The sequence below is a fragment of the Tiliqua scincoides genome, chromosome 5, assembly GCF_035046505.1.
Source record: "Tiliqua scincoides isolate rTilSci1 chromosome 5, rTilSci1.hap2, whole genome shotgun sequence".
Taxonomy (NCBI): Eukaryota; Metazoa; Chordata; class Lepidosauria; order Squamata; family Scincidae; genus Tiliqua; species Tiliqua scincoides.
The window spans coordinates 50,480,919-50,505,110 of NC_089825.1; the positions used below are offsets into that span (position 1 = coordinate 50,480,919).

The window sequence follows — 24,192 nt, forward strand, 5'->3', positions numbered from 1 at the left end:
ATGCCATTACCGAGGCGCAGGGCTTCCTTTCTGGGGCAGCAGCCCTCTACTTCCACAGCAGAAAGCTCCGGGGCCACCAGCCGTAGGGTTAGCATTGGTGGAGCTGGAAGCTTGTCCAGGCCATCAGGTGTTTATGTGGGCGTTGTACCTACAGGAGGTGTGAGCAGCCTGGGCACTCGGGTGTCCCGCAGAGCTCTGGGCATTAGCAGTGTCTTCTTACAAGGCCTTCGTAGCTCTTGTACAACTGTCCCATTACCCCAAGGGCTGGAAAGGGGGCGAGGCCTTTCCTATGAGAGCCTGAATGGGTGCCTAGTGGACTACATTGAGAAGGTGAGAGCTTTAGAGCAGGTCAATCAAGAACTTGAGGACCGCATCCGAGTGTATCTGAACAAGAAGACTTCCAGTGCCAACAACTGGGGAGCCCTGAGAGAGAGCTGGGAGACCATCTACCACCAAGTGAGTATGAGACCTTTTGACAGTAAAGACAAACATTAGCGCATTGTTAACCAAACAAAGAGCTTCTGATATATCCATGATTAAACATAGCCTGATACTAATATAGAGCTAGCCCAACATACTACATTTTAATGTTAATCATCATGATAATTAGCATTATTTCACAGTATATTGTGGAAAATTCATATTAGAAACAAGAATTGCCTTAGGTGGATCATGCGCACTCAAGGAAGAATGATATGCTCTTCCATGTGTAGCCAGATTATAATCAGCTTTTCCCCCTTGGAGCAGTTGATACGATTAGGAGCAAAAGTATTAAAAGCAAGGCTGTCCAAACCGAGCGGATCCACACAGCACTTAATCTCATGACCAACTTCATATTTGCTTGTAATGTGGAAAGTGAGATCTGAGTCATATTTTCATATTGTGTTTATCACATTTTTCCAAAAAGCTCAGTTTATTTTTAAAGCTGTAGTAGGCAAGAGGCTTCTCCAAGTCCCAGCACGCAGCAGCCATTCAAAGGTGAGGCATGTTTATTCTGATTCTGTTTCTGTGGTAACAAGACAGATAGCACATCTCTCACCTGCAAACTGTGAACATCTTTGCCCATTTGCCAATGTTACACAAGACACAACAAAAATCCACTTTTTAAAACTCAGCACAAATTCTTGTTTGTGACCATTTTTCCCCCATGCAAGCCGTCAAAGGACAAAGTAAAAAAAACAATGATGATGTAATCCTACAAATCACTAGAAAGAAACGCTTCTTCATAGGGGTCAGCTACTAGCATTGACTTCCAACACTTGCCCAGGCATTGCTGCAATACAACTTTTGTGGTTCTCTTGCAAGGCACCTTACTGTTCCTGTGGTCTTCAACGGCCCCTTGAAGTCATGGGTGCATGTACTCTAGCGCAATTTCCTTTGATTGTTTTGGGAGAAGGGCTATGATGTAGCAGGCAGAGTCCTAGAACTGGACAGAAGAGACTTGGATTCAAATCCCTCCTCAGTCAAAAAGGGCAGTTTGATGGCTTTGAGCAAGTTGCTGTATATGGGATAACCCCAATGTACATCATCTTGACCATGTTCGCAAGAATAGCATCAGAGGTCAGGTAGACTGGACATTGGCCATGTCCATGTCCATCAGAGGATCAACCTGGCCAGGCTAATCCTAGAATCCTTGGCAGCAGCGGCAGTGGTGGTAACCATTGCACCACTGGTGGGGCAGGAGGCACTATGGGTGGGCTGTGCAGGGCTCTGCCCCCAAACCCGTAACAACCTTGTACTGGCACTAACCTTAGACAAAGTATGGGATACAAACGTGATTATTCAAATTTAAAATTTAGGGCCTAGTGGGCACATTTAGATTGGGAAGGGTTTGAGATCAGAGTGTTGCTTGCTTGCTTGCTGTTTCCTATATTGTGTGGTTTGGCTCACTTGTTTCAGTAATCGGGAAGTGTTTGGCCTGAAGACAATGTTCCATAATGCTCCTGTTTTTGCTGATTACTTTTTGTGTTCTGAAGTTCATTGACTTCTGAACACAGAAGTAGAAGTAGAAGTACTACACAGAAGTAGAAAGTCTGTATTACTACAATCCTGCACCAAACTCACTAGGAAGCCACAAGTATGGAGAAGAGATCTGCCCTAGTAGACACTGCAAGGACTGCAAGTCATTGCAGCCAGTGTACAAGGGTTTCTGCACACAAAGAGATGAGGACAGCTGAACAATATCCAGAAATCAACAGAAGCAGCCCTTCTCAGCGTGGGCAAAGCGTCACCTGCTAGGCATCATTTGTTCAAATCATAGATTCTCACACGATCAAAAGTTGAATGACTCTTGTAGCTTTATCATCTATATAATTAATGTTGCTAGTATTAGAGATGGGCTGTTTTCCTCCACCATCAGGCAAGCTGGGAAATTGATTCTGTACTGAGAAAAACAGGGAGATGAGTTTATCTCATACCTGCAAACCAATTAATGCACATCTGATTTTCTGCCTTCTTGAGGTACAATGTCTGATAGCCATGTTAGCGCTACAGAGAGGAGCTACAACATGAATCATGGTCCACTAATGTTTCTGTACATGTGCCTGCGGCATAATCAATGCATACGATGGCTGTGCTAATTAATTAAGAACATAAGAACAGCCCCACTGGATCAGGCCATAGGCCCATCTAGTCCAGCTTCCTGTATCTCACAGTGGCCCACCAAATGCCCCAGGGAGCATACCAGATAACAAGAGACCTCATACTGGTGCCCTCCCTTGCATCTGGCATTCTGACATAGCCCATTTCTAAAATCAGGAGGTTGCACATACACATCATGGCTTGTAACCCATAATGGATTTTTCCTCCACAAACTTGTCCAATCCCCTTTTAAAGGCATCCAGGCCAGATACCATCACCACATCCTGTGGCAAGGAGTTCCACAGACCAACCATTGATTAAAGAAGTATTTTCTTTTGTCTGTCCTAACCCTCCCAACACTCAATTTTAGTGGATGTCCCCTGGTTCTGGTGTTATGTGAGAGTGTAAAGAGCATCTCTCTATCCACTTTATCCTTCCCATGCATAATTTTGTATGTCTCAATCATGTCCCCCCTCAGGCATCTCTTCTCTAGGCTGAAGAGGACCAAACGCCGTAGCATTTCCTCATAAGGAAGGTGCCCCAGCCCAGTAATCATCTTAGTCACTCTCTTTTGCACCTTTTCCATTTCCACTATGTCCTTTTTGAGATGTGGCAACCAGAACTGGACACAATACTCCAGGTGTGGCCTTACCATCAATTTGTACAACGGCATTATAATATTAGCTGTTTTGTTCTCAATACCTTTTCTAATGATCCCAAGCATAGAATTGGCCTTCTTTACTGCCGCCACACACTGGGTCGACACTTTCATCGACCTGTCCACCACCACCCCAAGATCTCTCTCCTGATCTGTCACAGACAGCTCAGAACCCATCAGCCTATATCTAAAGTTTTGATTTTTTGCCCCAATGTGCATGACTTTACACTTACTGACATTGAAGCGCATCTGCCATTTTGCTGCCCATTCTGCCAGTCTGGAGAGATCTTTCTGGAGCTCCTCACAATCACTTCTGGTCTTCACCACTCGGAAAAGTTGGATTGATTGATGAAAATTAAGGGAGGTTAATAAGTTCCAGTGTATGGGAACAAATCAATCAATCAAATAATAATAGGGTCTTGTAAGCCCCTAGTGATGAGTCTGCATGGTTTCCTGCTTTGGTCTTCATTTTTTCCCATCAGCCTCTGCTGAGAGCGAGCCATTCTGCTGCCTGCCTGCAACAGATGTAATTGGATCATTCAGCCAGTGCCAATGCAGAGATGCCACAGAATAACCTCCTTTAGAAGAGGCTGCCTGTTATGTCTCTCCATGAGGCACTGTTCTGGGCTTACTGCCTTCTGGTAACAAGGCTAACCAGATCTGGGAGTCAGGCAAAAACACCCCATGGGAGCTGGAACTCTTAGACTTGTATGTGTTACATGGAAACAAGTTAAGTATGAGTGAAGCATGGGCCCAGTTTTAATTCGGAAAAAAGTGGGGGAGCCTCAGCTTCCAGAAGTCTAGGAAGCATTGTTTGGGGTGATGTATTTTGAGAATGGAAAGGCATAGGGAGATGCTTTTTTAAAACAAAAGAATTCACTGCTACAATCCATTGGAAATCACCTTGAGGATTTGATTGACAGGTAGGGTATAATGCCTCTAAACTGATGCATGCACACACACAGGGCTTTTTTTCTAATGGAACGCGGGGGGACGGAGTTCCGGCACCTTTTTGCAAGGGCCCCTCCCCTTTGGAGGCATTCCAGGAAGGAGGGGCAAAATAGAGGCATTCATGGGTGGGTGCTGGGGGGTGCAGGGTGGGCAGGCGCCTGGCCCCTGCCTGACTGCACAATGACCCCCTCCTGCCCCCCATCTCCAAGCTCTCACCCGAGCCCAGCCTACCTCCCCTCCCCCCGCGCTCTGCTTCCCAGCGCAGCTTCCAAGCCGGTGGAGGGCGTGGGGGACACGCGCCGACGCGGAGAACGGACAGCCAGCCAGCCAGGGAGATGAGCTGCGGCACCCACGGAACTCCCAGGTACTGGCTTGGCAGAGGAGGAGGGGAAAGAAGCTGGCTGGTGCAGCCCCGTGCCAATCTGCAGCACGAGCCTAGGCTTGTCTACTCAGAAGTATGTCTCATTGTGCTCAATGGGGCTTGCTCCTGGGAAAGGGTGCATAGCCTTGCAGCCTGAGAGCCCAAGCATGTCTACTCAGAAGTAAGTTTCATTGTGTTCAATGGGGCTTACTCCCGGGAAAGTGTCGTAGACAGGCAGAGGAAGGGCTCTGAGGCTGCAGTCCTCTCCACACCTTCCTGGGAGGAAGCCCCACTGCTTCTAGTGGGACTGACTTCTGAGTAGACAGCCACAGGCTTTGGCTCTGAGGCTGCAGTCCTCTCCACACTTTCCTGCCTCTAATGGGACTGACTTCTGAGTAGACAGTCACAGGATTGGGCCCTGAGGCGGCCATCCTATCCACAGTAAGCCCCATTCACTAAAGTGGACTTCTGAGTAGACATGCATAGGATTGGGCTCTTAGGCTGCAATCCTAGGCACTTTCCTGGGAGTAAGCTCCATTGACTAGAATGAGATTTACTTCAGAGTAGACACACCTAGTATTGGGCTCTTAATCCTGGCAGAGAGATATATCTGCACCCGTTTTCACATGCTAAGGGCAGGTGAAAAGGGAGTCTACATGTGTACAACGTGCTGTCCAGCCTTGCCAGAGATCTTCCTCATCCTTCCCCCACAAGCATGCCCTCCGCCAGCCAGCGTTTGCAGCTCCTCTCTAGCAATGCACAGCAGCTGGTCAGGGCAGCAGAGAACGTACAATTGCATGCCAAGCACCTTCCCAAAGACACAGAGTATTTTGATACCTGAATTAAACCATATTTAATCGCTTGTTTGCAAACGTAGCTGTTTCTGTGTGCACCTCAGGACCCCTCTCGTGTAAGAATTCCTTTTTTGTTCTTACTCCCACAGTTGCTTAGAATAATTTTACTACATGGAACTCATGTAAGCCATTTTTCAGAATCCATTCACTGCTTCCTCTCCTCGAAGTAGTGCCACACTACATACTACACGCTACAAGTGCACCTGTACAGTATTTTTCCCCATGTGTAGAAAAAGTAGCTAGGGGGAAGGCGATGTGGAGATTGACAGCCCAATCCTATGCATGTCTACTCATAAGTAGGTTCATCTTTAGGGGGGAAGCACATAAAAATATTTTATTTCTCCAATAAAAAATGGTTTATAAATAAATAAATAAATAAATAAATAAATAAATAAATAAATAAATAAATAAATAAAAGATTAACAAGTTGTGAGTTCCTGCACCTTTTTATTTACAAAAAAAGCACTGCACACACACATAAATATGAAGGGTTTGTACATACAGATTCTGATTTCCCAATCTAAAAGCTCACTACATTTGGCCGCTTTCATCCCACAGGGCCTCTGTCTGATGTGTCAGGGGGTACACAGTTGATCACAACCTGCTGTGTGAGGAGGAGCTGATTTGTTTCTCCTCCTGGTTCTATAGCAGTAGAGTCTGGTTTTATAGCCTTCCTCATTCTGAGGGCTCCTGCCTATGGGGTTTATCAAGCAAACCCAAAACACTTGTCCCAACTAGGTTCTCCTCCCCCCCCCCCCCAGTCTTGTTGCCAGGAAAGTAAGGGACAAAACTGGAGAGAGGTCTTCCAAATGTGGTTTTTGCTATAGTTGTTTAGCAGTCTACTTTACATCAAAGATCCCCAAACCACAGCCTGCAAGGCACATGTAACCCACCAACAACATTTTGACCAACCCACCATGCCCAGTGGTATTATAATTTCATGTGCCCCCCGCTCTTTCCATTCTACCCCTCACACCTTCTTCCTCCTACTGGGCTAGGTCACTCTTGCTGAGTGCCCAGCTGAGAAAGACAGCAAGCAGCCCCACAGTTGAAAATATTGCAAAGATTTTTCTCTTACTGTGAACATTCTTAGAGTTATGTACAAAATGTATGCATTAGATTCTATAATTGGCCTGCCCCAGCCCACCATAACAGCAAAATTGAGTGATGTGGCCCCTGGCAGCTGAATGTTAAGGAATGTTAAGTGCCTTGGGTGAATAAGCAGTTTTTCTGCAGTGCTCCACCCCAGACTAACCAAAAACCACTGAGCTCTGCCCCTCAATCTATTCTGAGCCCTGTTCAGGTATCAAATATTTTAGTTCAAAAGCTGGCAGCCTTAGTTATGCACAAAGCCAAATCTTCACATTGGAAATGGCATGAATCTTGTCTGTGGTTCATTACAGCTATTTTTCTGTATGTACATGTGCTGTGGGAACTCACTGCAAACCAATTTGTGCTGCATGTACGCCCAGCAAGACAAGACACAACTATGCTCTTTATGGGTGGCAAATGGCCCATGAGTATTGATTTCTTCTGAGTAGGAAATCTGTTGTATACAAAGAAGCCCAAAGAAACCTGTTTTTAGAACTTCCAACAGTTAACGGAAAAACTACACACCACTGGTATAGAAAATTAAAATGTGGCACATATCTCCAAATCTGAGAACAAGGTGTTACAAGTTGCAGCAAAAGCCCTTTTTTTAGGTGAGGTGTCAGAAAGTAGCACATGAACTGAGAAAAAGCATTAATAAAAGTCCTTGACTGTTCCAAGTATGTTGTTTTTAAAATAGTTTTAGAAATTTACTACTGAAGCAGATAGTTTTAAACAAGGAAAATAAGGAGATGTTTTTGTTAGCAATGAAGTGAGAAGACGCAGTCATAGATTTAACCCCCAGCCCCCCAAAAATCCTGACATAGAATAAAATACAATCATCCTTTAAAAGCCTGAAAAGTCTGAACACCTTTACTAGATGAGATTAGCCTGCCAGGAGCTATCAAATGAAGCCTTTCACAGCACCAATCAGCTTTTTGGCCAGACAGCATCAGAAGATGGGACTCTATTGGTGCATGTGCCCTCATCCCTAATAAGATACTGACACACTGAAAGGCCAGACATGAAGGAATCCTGCTGGGAAGGAGGGGAGAGAAGAGGGCATGAAGACTGAGCCCAAGATCTCTCTTCCCCTGAAATCAGATTGAATCTGAAGATGATTCTGCTCTCCAGTCCCACTCACTCCTTGGACCACAAAGCGCAGCAGCCTTCTGTGGTGCTGGCAAATCTCTAGAACACCACTAGACTCTGATAAGTCAAAATCTTATTAAGCAATGTGAACTAGATTTTTGTTTCTCCTAGATTCTAGAAGACATGCACACTGTCATTTGTGAAATGTGGTGGAAATTTATTTTGCCATAGTTTTGGAAGCCACTGCTATAAGATTCCATGGAATGCACATCCTTTCTGTCACAAGACTCTTTTGTTTTTACCTGTATGGCTTTTACGCGTCCATTGAAACAGAAATGCCTTAGCAGCTGTTTCAAAGTGCTGAAGATTATTCAGAGCTGGCGCCAGGTTACAGGGGACCCCTTCCCAAGGCAAGTCCTTGCACTATGCTCCCTCACAGTGCCCCTGATAGCACGTGGGGTACTACTCCTGGCCTCTGATTCAGGCATCAGCCTTGCTAGATGGGCCCTCTGATGGGCTTGGGCCCTCAGCCAGTGACCAATTCAGCTGACCTCTGAGACAATCCTTAAGGTAATTTCTTACTGATCAAAAGTGGAGTTTTGTGGCTTCAGAGGTCATCACTGCTGAAGTCGCCAATGGCACTATCAAGGATATGCAAATTAGATATGCATGCAGAACAATGTCTGGGACTGTTCACAGATTGTACAACAAATTAAAAAATGACCACTGCTCTCTAGCATCTGGTATTCAGAGGTCTGTTGCTACTGTACATGGAAGTTCTACTGAGCTAATTCAGATAGCAGGCACTGATTAACCAGCATTCCACAAATGTGTCTGATTTATTGAAGTCTTCATGTCTTGTGTGCTGAAATTCACAATTATACATTGTGTGAAGAAGCAGTTTGTCAGTACCAAACCTACCATAAATCAGCTTCATTGGGTGTTCTAGTACAATAAGAGGGAGTGTATATGTGTGTGTCTCCATTCTCACTCCACACCCACACACTCCCAATATACTGGGCAACAAGCATGCTTACAAGGGCTGTTGCTCGTAAACCACAGGCTGCATGGAAGCTGGTTAAACTTGCTTCTTGGGGTAGCTGCTTCACACAGCAATTCATTCATTTGAACCAGCTCTCTGTGCAGCACTCAGCAGATTTTCTCTATGATGCTACTGGAAGCAATTTCTTTCAAAGTACATGTATCAACCAACAAAGAATTTAGTATAGTACTCAGCTAGTCCAAAATTCAAATCTGTTGATTTGTCCAATGAAGGATTCTATTCTGAACTCTGATTGTGTATGTGGTTTATATTTGATTGCTTTTATTGTTCTAGGTTGGGGATGCAGTCCTGGAAAATGCCCGGCTTATGCTACAGACAGAAAATATTCAAGCCTGCGCTGAAGATGTGAAAGACAGGTAACTCTCCAAAAGTCCATTTTCTTATTCTACACTGGGGTGCCCAAACCCTGGCCCTGGGGCCACTTGCGGCCCTTGAGGCCTCTCAATGCGGCCCTCAGGGAGCCCCCAGTCTCCAATGAGCCTCTGGCCCTCCGGAGATTTGTTGGAGTCCACCTTGGCCCGACGCAACTGCTCTAAGCGTGAGGGCAACTGTTTGACCTCTCGCATGAGCTGTGGGATGAGGGATGCCTCCACTGCTTGTTGTTTCATATCTGTGATGCAGTAGCAGCAGCAAAGGAAAGGCCAACCTTGCTTTGTGCAAGGCCTTTTATAGGCCTTGAGCTATTGCAAGACCTTCATTCATTCATATTAAGTTCATCTTTAATATATTCATTTATGTAAACTTATTCAAATTTTAAATGTAAATTAATCCTTTTTTTCCCCTGGCCCCCGACACAGTGTCAGAGAGACGATGTGGCCCTCCTGCCAAAAACTTTGGGCACCCCTGTTCTACACTGATGCAGAATAGAAACAGCTAAATAGATTCATTCCAGAAATAGTATATTTCTAATGTACTATTTGTACTAATGTACTAATGCTAGAAAGGGGAATTGAGGGGACACCCACCAGTAGGATGGAGCTATGACTTTAGTGGGTGGTTAATGTTTCTGACACAAGCCTGAGTCCTGTGGCACTATCCATGTCCTCTGCAGGTATGAAAATGAACAACCGTTCCGAAAGGCAGTGGAAGATGAAATCAACTCCCTCTATAAAGTGATTGATGATGCCAAATTGACTAGAATGGATCTGGAGAGTCACATCGAAAGCATGAGGGAGGAACTATCCTTATTGTCAAAGAATCATGAAGCGGTAAATCAAAGCTGGAGAACAATGTGGCGCTAGAGTGCATTTGTGGTTGAGGAAGATCATTCATTCATCTTTCTTATGCGTACCACAGCTTACCTTGTCATAACCAAGAGTATTTATTATTACAAACTCTCTGTTTTATTCAGTGATGTGGCTTACATTGTGAAATACGGCTTTTAATGTTTCGCATTTGATAAGGGGAACTTTGGGGAAAACATGTTTACACAGCCAATGAGAAGGTTGTCTTAACTGTTTTCAGTGCTTCGTTCAAGAGTCAAGTCTTGTTCTCTGTTCACCATGCACATATAGAAGTCTAAGTTCATGGAGTCTTAACACGCATGGAAAACAGTTCAAAGAGGCAGAGGTTATGAGGGTTGTGCTTTTCCCAAAGACATCACAGCAAAGGATTATGTTTCTTACGCTCCGTTCTCCGACCTTTCAAAACCTCAGAATCCTGCCTTGAGGACCTTATTACCACTTATGTTGTTTCCACAGTTATGCATGCAAGGCAGCCTTTCTTTTTTTCACAGAATTATAGGTGCAAAGATCATGGAGCCCAAGCCATGCCCTCATGCAGGATGTTCACAATTTAGCATGTTATGCAAAGGATTTAAGAAGACTGATTGCACTGGCACACTAATTAAGGAACCAGGTCTATGGTGGAAAACTTAGGGTACAATCCTATCCAACTTGCCAGTGCCAATGCAGTCATAATACAGCCCCAAGGTAACGGAACAAACATTCCCTTACTTTGAGGAGGCCACTGCGACTGCCCCCCAACTACAAGATGCAGCGCACAGGGCTGAATCAGTGCTGGAAAGTTGGATAGGACCGGACCCTTAGACAACTACTTCTAGGCAGGTCCTCCTGAAGACAGAGCTATTTTTTTTATCATATAGCCTTTTGTCCAAGAAATAGCTTTTCATACAAAGTAGTTCCAACACTTCCAGATCAATGTTTTATACAAAATTACATGATGCTGGCTATCCAAGGCATAGCTAACATATTAAAAAATACAAGATACAAATACAGAAAAAAATGCAGAAAGGAAGAAAGGAAATACAGAAAGATAAAAAATACAGAAAGGAATAAGGAAGCTCATTAAAGACTATATCGGAGAGGTAATGTGTGAATTATGTCAAAATACCCAAAGGAAATCATTCCATTTGCTCAAAGTTCAATGGGTGCTGCACTTTTCCTTATGTAGATGTCTTTCTTTCTCTTTTTAGGATGTCAAGATGCTATATAAGCAGCTTTCGGTATCACCACTGGAAGAATTAGAAACTCCCATTGGAACTGGCCTGGATGACATATTGGAGAAAATCCGGATTCATTGGGAGAAAGACATTGAACGGAATCGTACTGAGACTGGTGCCCTGCTCCATGCTAAAGTAAGGGCAACTGAAATGACCAGAATAGTGGTGCATCTCTTTATGCAGTTAGGTTTTAAAAAAAACACACAGGACTGCTCATTCAGTGCGTTGACTGTAACCATACCATACTGGGTAGCTATTCCCACCATTTCCTTCAGCCATTAGTTCCACTGAAAGCCACATTTATTGACATAAATAGTGGGGAACATCGGGGGTTGACAACTTCAGCAATCTTCCTTGAAATTTCTACTATATATCAGAAAGACAAACAATAGCCAATATTTTCTGTTTTGTCACTATTACACATTGTCAGCAGCCCACAGAAACAGCACCTGCTGTACGAACCCAAGAAGAAGAACTGATTGAATCCCTGAGGACAGAGTTTCATGAAACAGCTTGCAAAATACAAAGCCTGCAAGCAGAGACTGAATCACTGAGAACACTGGTAAGTCAGGAAAGGGGGTGTTTGTTTAGTGGTGTAGTCAACCATTTACAAAATGGTCACATTCTACCTGGATGCAAATGGCATGAGACGCTTGTTGAAAGAATGACAGCCGAAAGAGTAACCACAACATACTCTTATAGTTATGGATGTACAGCCTTCTGCCTTGAGAGTTCAGCTTTTCAACACTAAAGGGAATATTTGTAAGGTGTAGGGCAGAATCCAGGAAAAACTAAGCTCTTACCCCTTTGGTTTCAGTAGGAGCATCAGGTCTTAAATTTCTCCTATTACAGAGAATCTGTCCCATGGGGAGCCCCCAGTCTCCAATGAGCCTCTGGCCCTCCGGAGACTTGCTGGAGCCCACATTGGCACGACACAACTACTCTCAGCGCAAGGTCTGACTGTTTGACCTTCTTTCATTCATATAAGTGCCATCTCTAATATATTCATTTATTTAAACTTATGTAAATTTATTCAAATTTTAAATGCAAATTAATTCTTTTTTTCTTGCCCCCCCCCCAAACACAGAGAGATTATGTGGCCCTTCTGCCAAAAAGTTTGAACACCTCTAGTATAGTGCATGGTTATTGTTGATGATTTCCAATCCTGGCTAAAGCTATTCCTGGAGATTTTTTCCCCACTAATATATGGTGATGTAATTAAACCAAGAAGGTCTTGTTGCAACAGTCCAGGATGGCTTTCATTTGTCACCTGGAAATAGGTGATGATTCCTGGACACTCCAAGCCAATCTTGAAAGTTGACAACAGTGATGCTGTTAGCAAACAGAAGTTTCTGAAATTCTACTGCATGTGTCAAGGAGTGTGACACAGCCAATCCTATGAATTAATCAAGCCGGTCCTACAAATTAATCAAGCTGGTCAAAGTTTTAGCCCATGAAGCTAAATATAGCACACCACTTCACTATGGCCTCTGCCAGTTGTTTTGCAACCTTGCCACCCTCTCCAAATTTTTGCAAATACTAGGTGGTGTATCAAGCCCTTGTCAGGCCACAACACCTGGCTGGTGAGCTGGGTTCAGTTAGGGAGTCACAAGTCACACAGACCTGAAAATTTCAGCAGTCTTCTTTAAAAGTCTTCTTGTTTTAAAGAAGTGAATCTTCAAGAAAATGGAAACCAGAGCAAACGTTAAGCACATGTTTAACACAGACACAATTACTGACCAGAAAGCACTTGCCCTGTTACTGAAAAACATATGGAACTGATGCCAGCAATATTCAAATGCTCCTGATCAGTACATACAGTGCTAGTGCCAGGATGCTAGGAGTCCCACAGCAGAAACTTTCATTGGACCTCCCAGGGTGCATGGGTCCCCATGCCCCCCAGCCAGTGGAGTGGATAAGACTGCCTCCTACCTTTCCTAGCAATGGAGGGGAATCTCAGGTTATGGCAGTAGCATCTTCCTCCCCTCTCCATTGGGAACATCTTCAAGAGCTTCCATACTGATGCGGGGGTGGTGGTCTGGGGGCAGTGTCTTTTTGAATAAAAAGAAACACCAATGGGAGCAGTTTAGTGATCCAAATTGATAACTCATAATCCCACAAAGGAACACGCTTTCAGATGGGGGTGGCATGCACAGCAATGGCACAAATCTGACCAAATGGTGTCCCTGCTGTCCCTGGCAGAAGGAAGGAGTTGAAGGGTTGGCCTAGCTGGGAACACCCTTTGATAGACATGGGGCATGGACTCTAAGCTACTGCGCTGTCTGGCCAATCCCTGACACACCTCACAGCACACATTCAGGCACCCACATAGCATAGTCATTTTCCACAGCTGGAATACTTCAGTGTGGACCTGCCAGACCACTTCTTTGAGAACAATCCCACATCAAAATGTCAATCTCTTTGGAAAATTCCCCAAAGATGCTTCTGAGTTTAAAAAAAAAAAATACAACCCCAATCTACGAGATAAAAGCATTTCTGCAAAGTCAGAAATGAGTCTGTGTTTACAACCCTGTAACTCTCTTGTCCTTGCAGAAGAGAGGCCTAGAGAACTCCCTCTATGATGCCAAACATTGGCATGACATAGAACTTCAGAATTTAGGTTCAGTGGTCACCAAGCTGGAAGCAGAAGTTGGAGAGATCCGGGCAGAGACCGAGCAGCAGCAAAGGGATCGTGAAATCCTGCTCTCCATTAAAACACAGCTGGAGAAAGACATTGCTGCATACCACTGCCTTCTAGACAAAGAAGAAAGCAGGTATATTTCTTTTTATAAGCAATGAATTGTAGTTCGGCCGTGCATAACAGCCTCTCGGAGTCAGGAGGGGGGGGATCAATCAAATCCACTTCTCTTTGAGCAGATTCAAAAGTAAAAATGAAGTTAGGTCTAGCAAACATTTGCATTATGAAAGTCATAATATTAGAAGATGTGATAACACAGAAACAACTCCATTCTGTCACTTCAGTTACACAGTCCTTGTCTTCAGGAAACCTGGTTTATAGTTCACTGTAGCAGCACATGTCATTCCATGTCAATATAACCCAGTGTGAACAATTCTTACTTATCTTAAAAGGGTATCAGCACTAGAAATTATTTTCCCAAGGAAGCAGTTGCAGCAGTCCATAACTCATAGGACTTAGCCCTTAAAATGCATTGCAAACTTGCTCATTAGTACTGTTTCATCCTGTAGACTACTATTACAATTATTTATATACCACTTTTCACATAAAAGAAGCTCACAAAACAGTTTACAGAGCCCCCAGAAGGACACACAATATAAAAAGAAATTGCTGATGTTTCATCTAACAGCCACGAGAAGAGACAGGGATAGTGGCTCTCCTCGTGCTAAATGTAAGAGAGCCAATATTTTAAAAGGTGGCTATTTGCCCAGTTAGTAGAGATTAGACTCGACTGATGGTGCCCTTACCAAAGGTAGTTTGATTTTGAGCAGTGTCTGTCACGAAGGACAGAAAAGTATTAATCCCAATCAGCAAAACACATCAGTTACCTAATATTTGGGATGACAAATATCTTTTGAGTTAGTTCATAGTTACTTGATTCTTCATCTTCCATTTTTAAAAGCTAGCCAGATCCTACTTCAGCAGAAAGTACAGTTGCATCTTCTTCTTGCAAGATATTTTACAAGAGTGGAAGTTCTGATTGAAAAGATCACTTTGCACTTGCTTAGTAAATGCTGCGCAGCCTAATGTTCAACAAAAAGTGCCTGTGTACAGCATAATGAATGGGGTTAGGAGCCAAAGCAGCAACAAGAGGATTTGGTTGCTGAACAATGAATTTTAACATATATATTGGCATGCAACTCTTTCAGAACCCATTTAAAATAATGAAGGTATTCTTTAGAGGAAAAAAAATGTCCATGGGAGAAAAAAATATTTAAGTTTCTGGTTGACCATAAATGGAATTTTCATCTGTAACACTTCAACAGAAGCTGCTTTTTTTCCCTGGAAAATTTGATTTCCAAAAAAGCATATTTCTTTTTTGACATCTGAGTCATGACAACCCAGTCTGAATTTTTCCTATCAGCCATAAAATCTTGGCTGAATGTGACCTACATTCTCTCTGTCAGGAAAAAAACATGTCCTGCCTCCTCCCACCTTTAAATCCACTGGTTTGTGGGGGGGGGGGCCCACATGATTAATGGGATTTAGGATGCCAGCCTAGATCTCCTGATCCAAATGTTCAAAGCAGGTCATGTGCAAAAAGTGAGATAGATCACAGCAACCATTCATTTGTAACTGCTTTCTAAAGCATCCATCTAGTGGATGTACACAAATTCATGGCATCTTGTTGTTTCTCTTGCCAAAGTTGCATCAAAGTAACCCTGTACTGTTTACCATTTCTTTTTGTTGTTGTTTGCCTAGCCAAAAGTTGCATCAAAGTACCCCTGTACTGTTTACCATTTGTTTTGCTCTGGTGAAATAATATGTGCACTTCTTGTTTACTTTTCAGCTGATTTTCAAATTCTTTGTCTCCAGAAGACAATTACTGTCATTCAAAGGCTAAGAGGAAACCACTGGTAAAAGTGACCATGGAAACAATGGTAGCCAACACAGTCTGCTTCAGCTTGGGTCATCAGCCTAAGTAGGACGTAGCGTGACCTACTGCACTAGGTATATCCACATAGAGATTGCTTACAAGTTTCAACACATCCATCATAATAATAGAATAAAGTATCCATTTCAATTAGCTGACTCCCTTTTTTCATACTGCAGAAAAAACTAATGATACAACTTATATGAGATTAGATCCTATGATGTTTCTTCATCAGAAGTTTCTTATGATTCACTATGTTTGTTCATTCACAAGTAAGAACAGATGACACAGTTCTTAATCACCTTCATTTTTGTATATGCATACTGTACACAGTGATCAGGTCTAATGAGTCATCTATGCCGAGTCCTTTATTGCATTCTCTGTGGCAGTGGTTCTCACACATTTAGCATCGGGACCCATTTTTTAGAATGAGAATCTGTCAGGACCCACCGGAAGTGATGTCATGACGAGAAGTGACATCATCAAGCAGGAAAATGTTTAACAATCCTAGGCTGCAATCCTACCCACACTTACCTAGGAGTAAGTCCCATTTACTATCATTGTTAAAAGAATATACATAGTAGCTTGTTAAAAGTACAGGTCTGTAACATTTATCCAAATGCAGTCTCACATACCATGGTAGCATCAAATTATAGATTTAAAATAAAATATTGAAATGAATGGGGACCCACCTAAAATTGGCTCATGACCCACCCAGTTGGTCCCGACCCACAGTTTGAGAAACACTGCTCTATGGCCTTGCTACTCCTAATTTCTCCTGGGCCTCTACATTTCTCCTTTGTAGTAGCTGGGTTTTTTAATTGCATAGAAAGGCCTCTTAGTGCTCCCTGCAGCTGATGCAGCTGTACCAAAAATGAGCATGCTGTATCCTGCAGGGTAGGGGTGGGGAATCAGGAGACTTTGGAGGGCCAAGGAATATTATTTCCCTTCCGTAAGCCTCCTGCTCTGCAATAGGTCACTTTGGACCTGTGCCAGTTCTGTAGCTGGTGCAAATGCATAGAGTAGAAAGGGGCAGAGAGGCTCTAAAAAGAGTGGATAAGATTCAGACTGCACCATTGCTGCAAGATCCATCACCTCCTGCAGTCCCTACCCCTTCCTGCCCAGTTTTGTCCCATTCCCGCTTCTACATTTCCTGCTTTGGCAGGCACAGTGGGAAATGGCGACCTCTTGCAGAACCTCTTGCGGCAGCACTCCCAAAATGGCCACCAACAGAGTGCTCCACGTGCTCTTGGCAGCCATTTCGGAACAGTGGAAGTGTTTTCCACTGTTGCAACAAGCTCCAGCCAGCAGCCCAATCCTGGATAGGACTGGGTTGCCCGAAATATCACCTCTGATCCCACTGAACTTTCAAATGAGAAAACATACACATGTATCAGGCTACAAGTGTGCAAGCATCAAGTGTCTTCCCTTTTTCTAGAAGAGCTTTGCAAAACTTTGTTCTGGGAATACCTGAGGTTCCCTTGAAGCTTATTTGGGGTTCTTCAAAGAGAGGATAAATAATAGCAGTCATGCCTCTGGAAAGACAGCTTGCCCATAACAACCAATGTGTGGCCACAAGAGAGAGTGGGCGTTTTCTAGCCTACACTCTCAGTTCACGTGGAGCAATGATGCAGACCGCTAGTCTATATCCTAGAATACAGTACAGAAAACTTATGCAACATGCAAATGTTCCTCAGCCACTATGTGGCCTTAGGACCAAACTAGATTTGGGCAACAAATCATGAAGCTCAGTTTATTTTTGAAAGCTTAAAAGGAAACGTGTGAGAGAAATTGGACTGGGGCTGCTACACCAGAGTGCGTTTTAACTGTTACTCCCTGTACTATTTTTCTGACCTATCATAAATCCAATATCCCAGAAACTTCTTGTTCTTTTGCTTGGAGAAAGAACAAAACAGGTACAATATGGTTATCTGTATGTTTTCACCAGTGGAACAAACAGTAGTTTGGGGAGGAAAAGATGCAGATTGGGAAAACAGCAGTGCTACAAGCTTTAATCAATTTCAAGAAATGCAGAAATGTAATGGTTCAATCCACCCAGGTACAGGTTCACCTGGGGAAGTCCATGGCAGCACTATTCGTTTCCTTCTGTTTTCTTCTGCACAATCATATATCAGGGTGGCCAAACTTGCTTAACTTAAGATCTATGTATAATAAACTTTAGATATTTGAGAGCTGTAATATTTAAGAAGCATTTAAATTTTAAAATATATTTACTTACCATGATCATTAAACATACGTTTTAATCCAGTGGACTCTCAGTTTATACATGGGAAATAATTAAAAAGTTTGGAAATTTTTTATTTAACTTTTCTCTTAACTGTGATGTAAAAAAGGAGCTCAGGCAACATATTTCCACAAGCCACACATTATATGTGAAGTGGCTGCATGTGGCTCACAAACTGCAGTTTGGCCATCCCTGCTAATTCTTTATTGTCATAAACAATTTCCAATAAACAACAGTAATATCAACAAAAAAGTTTACAATAAACAGAGAAATAAAGCAGCCAAGGTTGAAACCACTCATTGTTCAGGACCACTACGCAGGGGAGCAGAAATACATAAAAATTTATGCCCAGACAACACTGAGAACAAATATCTTGCAACATACAACGAGCAACACTCATTTCTTCCATCCAACAGATACTGAACACTGTCAATATCCGAAGAAAGTCACATTATTAGGGTCCAAGCAAAGTCCCAGATTTCATTAGACTTAGAGCCCAAACCTGTGCATGACTACTCAGAAGTCCTATTGAATTCAAAGGGATTTACTCTCAGGTAACTGAGCATAGGTTTGCAGCCTTATAGTCCAATCCTGAGCTATCCATTGGGCTGGGACTGCTGCAGTGCTGAAACAGCTGCCACAGCATCCTGTGTGTGACAAGATAGCCGCCAGCGGCTCCCCAGGGGAGAAGCTCCTTCTCTCAGGTAAGGGAAGTAGCCCCACAAAGGCCTCCATCCTGCCTCAGGTCAAAAGAAGCTACTTCTTGATCACACATATGAAAAATGTTAAAGAAGGCACAATTTCACATTCAGCATAAATCAAATAATTGGATGCATGCATCTAACTAAAACAAAATCCTATGCACACGTCCTTAGAATAAGCCCCAGTAAGTTCTGAACAAAACTTCTGAACAAAACTTACAACCTAACTTACATGAGTAAATATTTAAGTCAGGCAGAACAGCTTGGCATTTTGAGCTGCAAGCCTGAAAATAACAGTATTTCTTATCTTTGTTTTTTTTACAGTGCAATTCTAACCCCTGGGTTAGGCTGGCACAAATCACTTGTGCCAACCTGGGGGTGTCACAGATGTACTGTAAGGCATGTTTGTGCCAACTTTAGAATTGGGGGGGCCAGCACAAGGAGTTGAGCTGTTCTTCCCACACCAGATCCAGGTCCGCTGGGGCAAGTTTGCAGTGGCCAAGCTCAGCTGATGCAGGGGTCTGGGGGGAATGAGTAGGGAAGGTGGGGAAGAGGCATTTGGGGGCAGGGGGAGGGTGGGCAGCAGGCATTCCTGGGGGTGGGCAGGCAGGGAGCAGCGCCAGGATCCAGTGGTTATTCCGGATCCTGACCCTGTTCCCCACTCTACCCAGATTTGTGCCACCTCCTGAGGTGGCTCGGATCTGAGTAGACCCACTGGGGCCAGTGCAGCGCAAGACAGGGTAAGGGGGACATTTTCTTTCCCCTTGCCACGAGCTGTGCCGAGTCTGGCTCCAAACTTGCACTGGATGCAGTGCAGGCCCAGTGGTGGTGCTTTTTGAAGGACTCTGGTGGGAGGCACTGCCTCACCTGCCTCCCCCCTCACTGCACATTCTTGGTCGGTATATGGTGACAGGGTGGATTTATTTTTCGCATTGTGACACAGCCCATCCTCCAAGGTGCTCCGACACCTTCAACAGCGGCCTGCGGACAGCCCTCCAGAGGTGTCACACACTGTAACCCCTCCACAGGAGGTGGGTGGAACTGTGTTATGTGCCTCCCATAACGGACAGCCAGGAATAACAGGAGAGCTCAAGACCTGGGCAAGGGAAGGAGACTAGGGCTGCAACCCTAGCCACACTTTCCTGAGAGTAAGCCCCACTGACTATAATGGGACTTGCTTCTGAGTAGACCTGCATAAGACGGGGTTCTAAGGCTGAGAAGCCCATCCACACTTTCCCAGGAGTAAGCCCCATTGCCTATAATGGGACTGACTTTCGAGTAGGCATGGGGAGCATTGGGCTCTGGAGCAGGGAGCCAAAGGAAAGGGCAGCGCTTGCTCCCCCCGCCATGAAGAGGGAAAGCCTGACTCATACCGGTAAGGGATCAGCCTTCCCCCCCACCCGCGCAGCTTCGTCACCCCAGAACTCCCAACAGCACCCGCTCCTCGCAACTGCGCACGCCTGCCTCATCTCCCCGCCGCGCCCCACCCATTCCAGGCCCCGCTGTGACCAATCGCAGTCTCAGAACCGGACGCCTGCCCTCTGCCGGCACGTCCTAATCCATCGCTTCCAATTGGCTGGGAGGGTCCGGCTTCCTTTCGGCGGGTTGGTGCGGGGCAAACAGGGCCGCGCATGCGCCCTGGCCCCTTCCCGCTCTCTTACCCAATAAGGTGCCGTCGAGAGGACCACGTTGGAGGAGCGCCTGCTCTTTTGGCCCCGCCCTTTTCCTCTTCCCCCTCCCCTGCCTTTCCTGTGGCTGTGTCAAGTGGTGGCCACCAACGTGGAGAGCGAAAGCCGCCGCTGCCCTCTTTCGAAGGGGTCCGTCCGTCGCGTGAGGGGGGGAGAGTCGGCGCGCGCGCCCGCGCCCGGCGACGGTTGAGGAGCGTACCAACCGCCGCCCATGACGAGAAAGAGGGGGCTGCCGGGAGTCAGGCGTCCGTAGTGCGCACGTGAGGCTGCTGGAGTCTCACCTGTGAGGGAGTCACCTCATCGCCTCCCCCCCCCGCCGAGTGAGGCGTTGGAGGCGCCCAACCGTAGTCCGAGCGAGCGCGCGCGCGTCCCGTCAGCCGCAACCGGTTTGAACCGGAGCCGCCATGGCCGAGACCGAGGAGAGGAGCCTCGATGACTTCTTCGCCAAGCGGGACAAGAAGAAGCGGAAAGAGAAGGGCGGCCGCGGAGGCGCCACCGCGGCGGCTTCCTCCACCGCCTCTCACGCCGCCGCGGCCACCGGCGGTGGGGCTGGGGGCAGCCGGCAGACGGACGGGGGCTCTGGAGCGGCCACCAACGCCGGCGCCTCCTCTGCCAAGGCGGCCAAGGTACGGCTGAGTGGGGGCGAGGAGGCCTGGAGCGCGCTGGCGGGGGGGTGACGAGCCCCAGTATGGCTGGCCGCGGGTGGAGTGGGGGAAGAGACCGTCCCCCTCCCCGCTTCCTGTGGGCGTTGGCGGCTTCCTGTCGGCAGAGGGCGCCGCTGCGGAGCCGGCCCTTCCGGCCTGGTTCTGGGGCGCGTGGAAATGGCACCCGCGTCTGGGCTGGACCTGGGCTTGGGGGAGCTGTGCGCGCGCCTCGGGGGGCCCTTAGCATTTGGGGACAGGCACGTGTGGCGGGGGGGCAAGAAGGCGGGGAGAGAGACTGTGTGTGTGTTCCAGCCTCAAGTGTGCCACGGCGGTGGCGTAGCTGGAGGGGGGCGGAGATCTCATCCTGGTAGGGAGGTGGGCGAGCGGCCCCTCCCTTCGCAGCCATTCCCGGCGGGGGGGCAAAACGGAGCCGTATGGGGGAATGGCTCCGAAGGGAGGGGCCCCTCGCCCACCTCCCTGCCAGGCTGAGTGCTCCGCCCCCTCGAGCTAAGCCTCCATGCCACGGTCACCCACCCCAGAGTATCTTGTGCCCACACCACGGTCTCGCCTCTGTATGCTTCAGCTGTGCCCTTTGATACTGACCACGCCCGTTCAGATAAACTCTCCCCTTCCTGCTATCTCTGTCCGTGTGGGTCTGGCACATACGACTGCAACAAGCAGGGTGGCTGCTTTCTATTACACTAATGAGTTGGGGGGAGGGTACTTTCTGTTTCAGCCATTTCTGCCCAGTGTTGCATCTCCGCGACACTGATCACATGCATATACATGAGGGCTGTGCAGGAATGGGTTAAAGTAGTGCCACTGGGCAGATCAAGGCTGAGTAACTGTCATCAGCCCATAGCAGCAACATGGCAGTGCAGAACCTCTTTTTGCACCTTCTAAAAGAGGGTTCACCCCTTTTAGTTAACTTACTAGTATATTCTCAAGATAACATGAGAATAAAACTACTTAAGAACTTAAGAACAGCCCCACTGGATCAGGCCATAGGCCCATCTAGTCCAGCTTCCTGTATCTCACAGCGGCCCACCAAATGCCCCAGGGAGCACACCAGATAACAAGAGACCTCACCCTGGTGCCCTCCCTTGCATCTGGCATTCTGACATAACCCATTTCTGAAATCAGGAGGTTGCGCATACACATCATGGCTTGTACCCCGTAATGGATTCTAAGGGCGCAATCCTAACCCCTTATGTCAGTGCTTTCCAGCACTGGCATAGTGGTGCCAATGGAACCTGCGCTGCATCCTGCAGTTGGGTGTCACTCACGGAGGCCTCCTCAAAGTAAGGGAATGTTTGTTCCCTCAGAGCTGCATTGCCCTTATTTCAGTGCTGGAAAGCACTGACATAAGGGGTTAGGATTGCGCCCTAAATGTAATAAAACGTTTTTGCTGATAACTTAAACAACATGCTAATACTTAATTGTTTTTCGAGTTTTGAGACTTTCCAGATTCAATTCCAGAAATGGGGCAGGGTGAGCTCTATGTATACAACTGTTATCTTTGACCCTAAAACAGCTGTTCTTGGACTTGAATCTCAGTAGTGTCTCACCAGTGAATTTCTCCCAAGGGGACCACTGCATACAAGCAAACAGTAATACAAAGGTTTCTTGTAGTGGTTGCCGCTCCTGTTTGTTAATCGTGTAGTATTTTGTCATGCAACCTGTACTTGTTCTTTTGCCATACCATCAACACTCCAGGAAGACAGTTGTAGTAATATGAAGAAATAGTCCCATTTTGCTGAGAATGTGTTTCTTTGCTGGTTTATGAGTTTACAGATTGGTTCACTAACCTGCTCCTATTGGTATTTCTTTTTATTCAACAAGCCTCCCAGGCTGTGAAAAGTAACTTTCTAATAGCAGGCACTTTTGTTGTAATGTTTCTGCAGGTGCATGAGTTTATGCTTTGAAATGTGGGCATAGTTAGATCTGTCTTGGCCATATATAATGGCTTGGCAATTTTAAATTTCCTACTTAAAAAATGGAGGAATTGCTTTTTAAGGATAGACAGTTTGGATCAAAAGACCCCAGTGTACAAAAAGAACACTTTCTATTCACACTGTAGGATTTTTCCAATTTTCTTTTCCTGTCTTCAGTCATCTAAAAACTGGCTGTAGTGAGTCAAAAGACCCTTGAGTGACTGGGAGTGGGATAATCAAATGAGATTCCAGGGACTGCATATAATGAAGAAAAACAGAACAGAATTAAGAACATAAGAAGAGCCCTGCTGGATCAGGCCAAAGGCCCTTCCAGTCCAGTTTCCTGTATCTCACAGTGGCCCACCAAATGCCCCAGAGAGCACACAAGACAACAGACACAATCTGGTGCCCTCCCCTGCATCTGGCATTCAGAGCCAGCTTGTCTCTAAAACCAAGAGCTTGCACATACCTACTATGACTTGTAACCGGTAATGAACTTCTCCTCTAGAAACTTGTCCAATCCGCTCTTAAAGACTCCAGGCGAGATACCATTACTACTTCTTGTGACAAAGAGTTCCACAAACTAATTGCACGCTGGGTAAAGAAATATTTTCTTCTGTCTGTCCTAACTCTCCCAACACTCAACTTTTGTGGATGTCCCCTGGTTATCCAATAGGGAAAAGAGCGTCTATGTACTCTGTCCATCCCCTGCATGATTTTGTATATCTCAATAATGTTCCCCCTCAGGCGCCTCTTTTCTAAACTGAAGAGGCCCAAACACTGTAACCTTTCCTCATTAGAGAGGTACCCCAGCCCAGTAATCGTTTTGGTTGCTCTCTTTTGTACCTTTTCCATCTCCACTATATCTTTTTTAAGATGCAGCGACCAAAACTGGACACAATACTCCAGGTGTGGCCTTACCATCGATTTGTACAACGGCATTGCAATACTAGCCGTTTTGTTCTCAGTGCCTTTCCTAATGATCCCAAGCATGGAATTAGCCCTCTTCACTGCTGCCGCGCATTGGGTTGACACTTTCATCGAGCTGTCCACAAGCACCCCAAGATCTCTCTCCTGATCTGTCACAGACAGCTCAGAACCCATTAGCCTATATGTAAAGTTTTGATTCGTTCCCCCAATGTGCATGACTTTACACTTACTGACATTGAAACACCTCTGCCATTTTGCTGCCCATTCTGCCAGTTTAGAGAGAACTTCTGGAGCTCTTCACAATCTCTTCTGGTCTTCACCACTCGGAAAAGTTTGGTGTCATCTGCAAACTTGGCCACCTCACTGCTCA

At 45.6% G+C, this 24,192-nt stretch overlaps 2 protein-coding genes across 3 annotated transcripts in view; both read left to right on the forward strand.

Moving 5' to 3' along the window:
* On the forward strand, positions 1-20,578 carry BFSP2 (beaded filament structural protein 2). Its single transcript, XM_066629173.1, has 7 exons — positions 1-456; positions 8,922-9,004; positions 9,700-9,856; positions 11,083-11,244; positions 11,540-11,671; positions 13,663-13,883; positions 20,296-20,578. Exons 1-7 carry the CDS (start codon positions 1-3, stop codon positions 20,576-20,578), a joined length of 1,494 nt encoding a protein of 497 aa, XP_066485270.1.
* The window catches only part of CDV3 (CDV3 homolog), a 14,400-nt gene continuing 10,538 nt past the window's right edge, over positions 20,331-24,192 (forward strand). The window contains exon 1 of one of the 2 annotated variants that reach the window (XM_066628135.1): positions 20,331-20,940. In XM_066628135.1, coding sequence (XP_066484232.1) covers positions 20,719-20,940 — 222 coding nt within the window. In that variant the 5' untranslated portion in view covers positions 20,331-20,718. The remainder of the gene's footprint in view (positions 20,941-24,192) is intronic. The other variant, XM_066628136.1, reaches the window with a different exon arrangement.

Excerpts from the sequence above, each read along its gene's own strand:
- BFSP2 (XM_066629173.1), top strand. The coding sequence starts at position 1 with ATGCCATTACCGAGGCGCAGGGCTTCCTTTCTGGGGCAGCAGCCCTCT. Across the intron at positions 457-8,921 it reads GGGAGACCATCTACCACCAA|GTTGGGGATGCAGTCCTGGA; the intron begins GTGAGTATGAGA and ends TTATTGTTCTAG. Across the intron at positions 9,857-11,082 it reads TGTCAAAGAATCATGAAGCG|GATGTCAAGATGCTATATAA; the intron begins GTAAATCAAAGC and ends TTCTCTTTTTAG.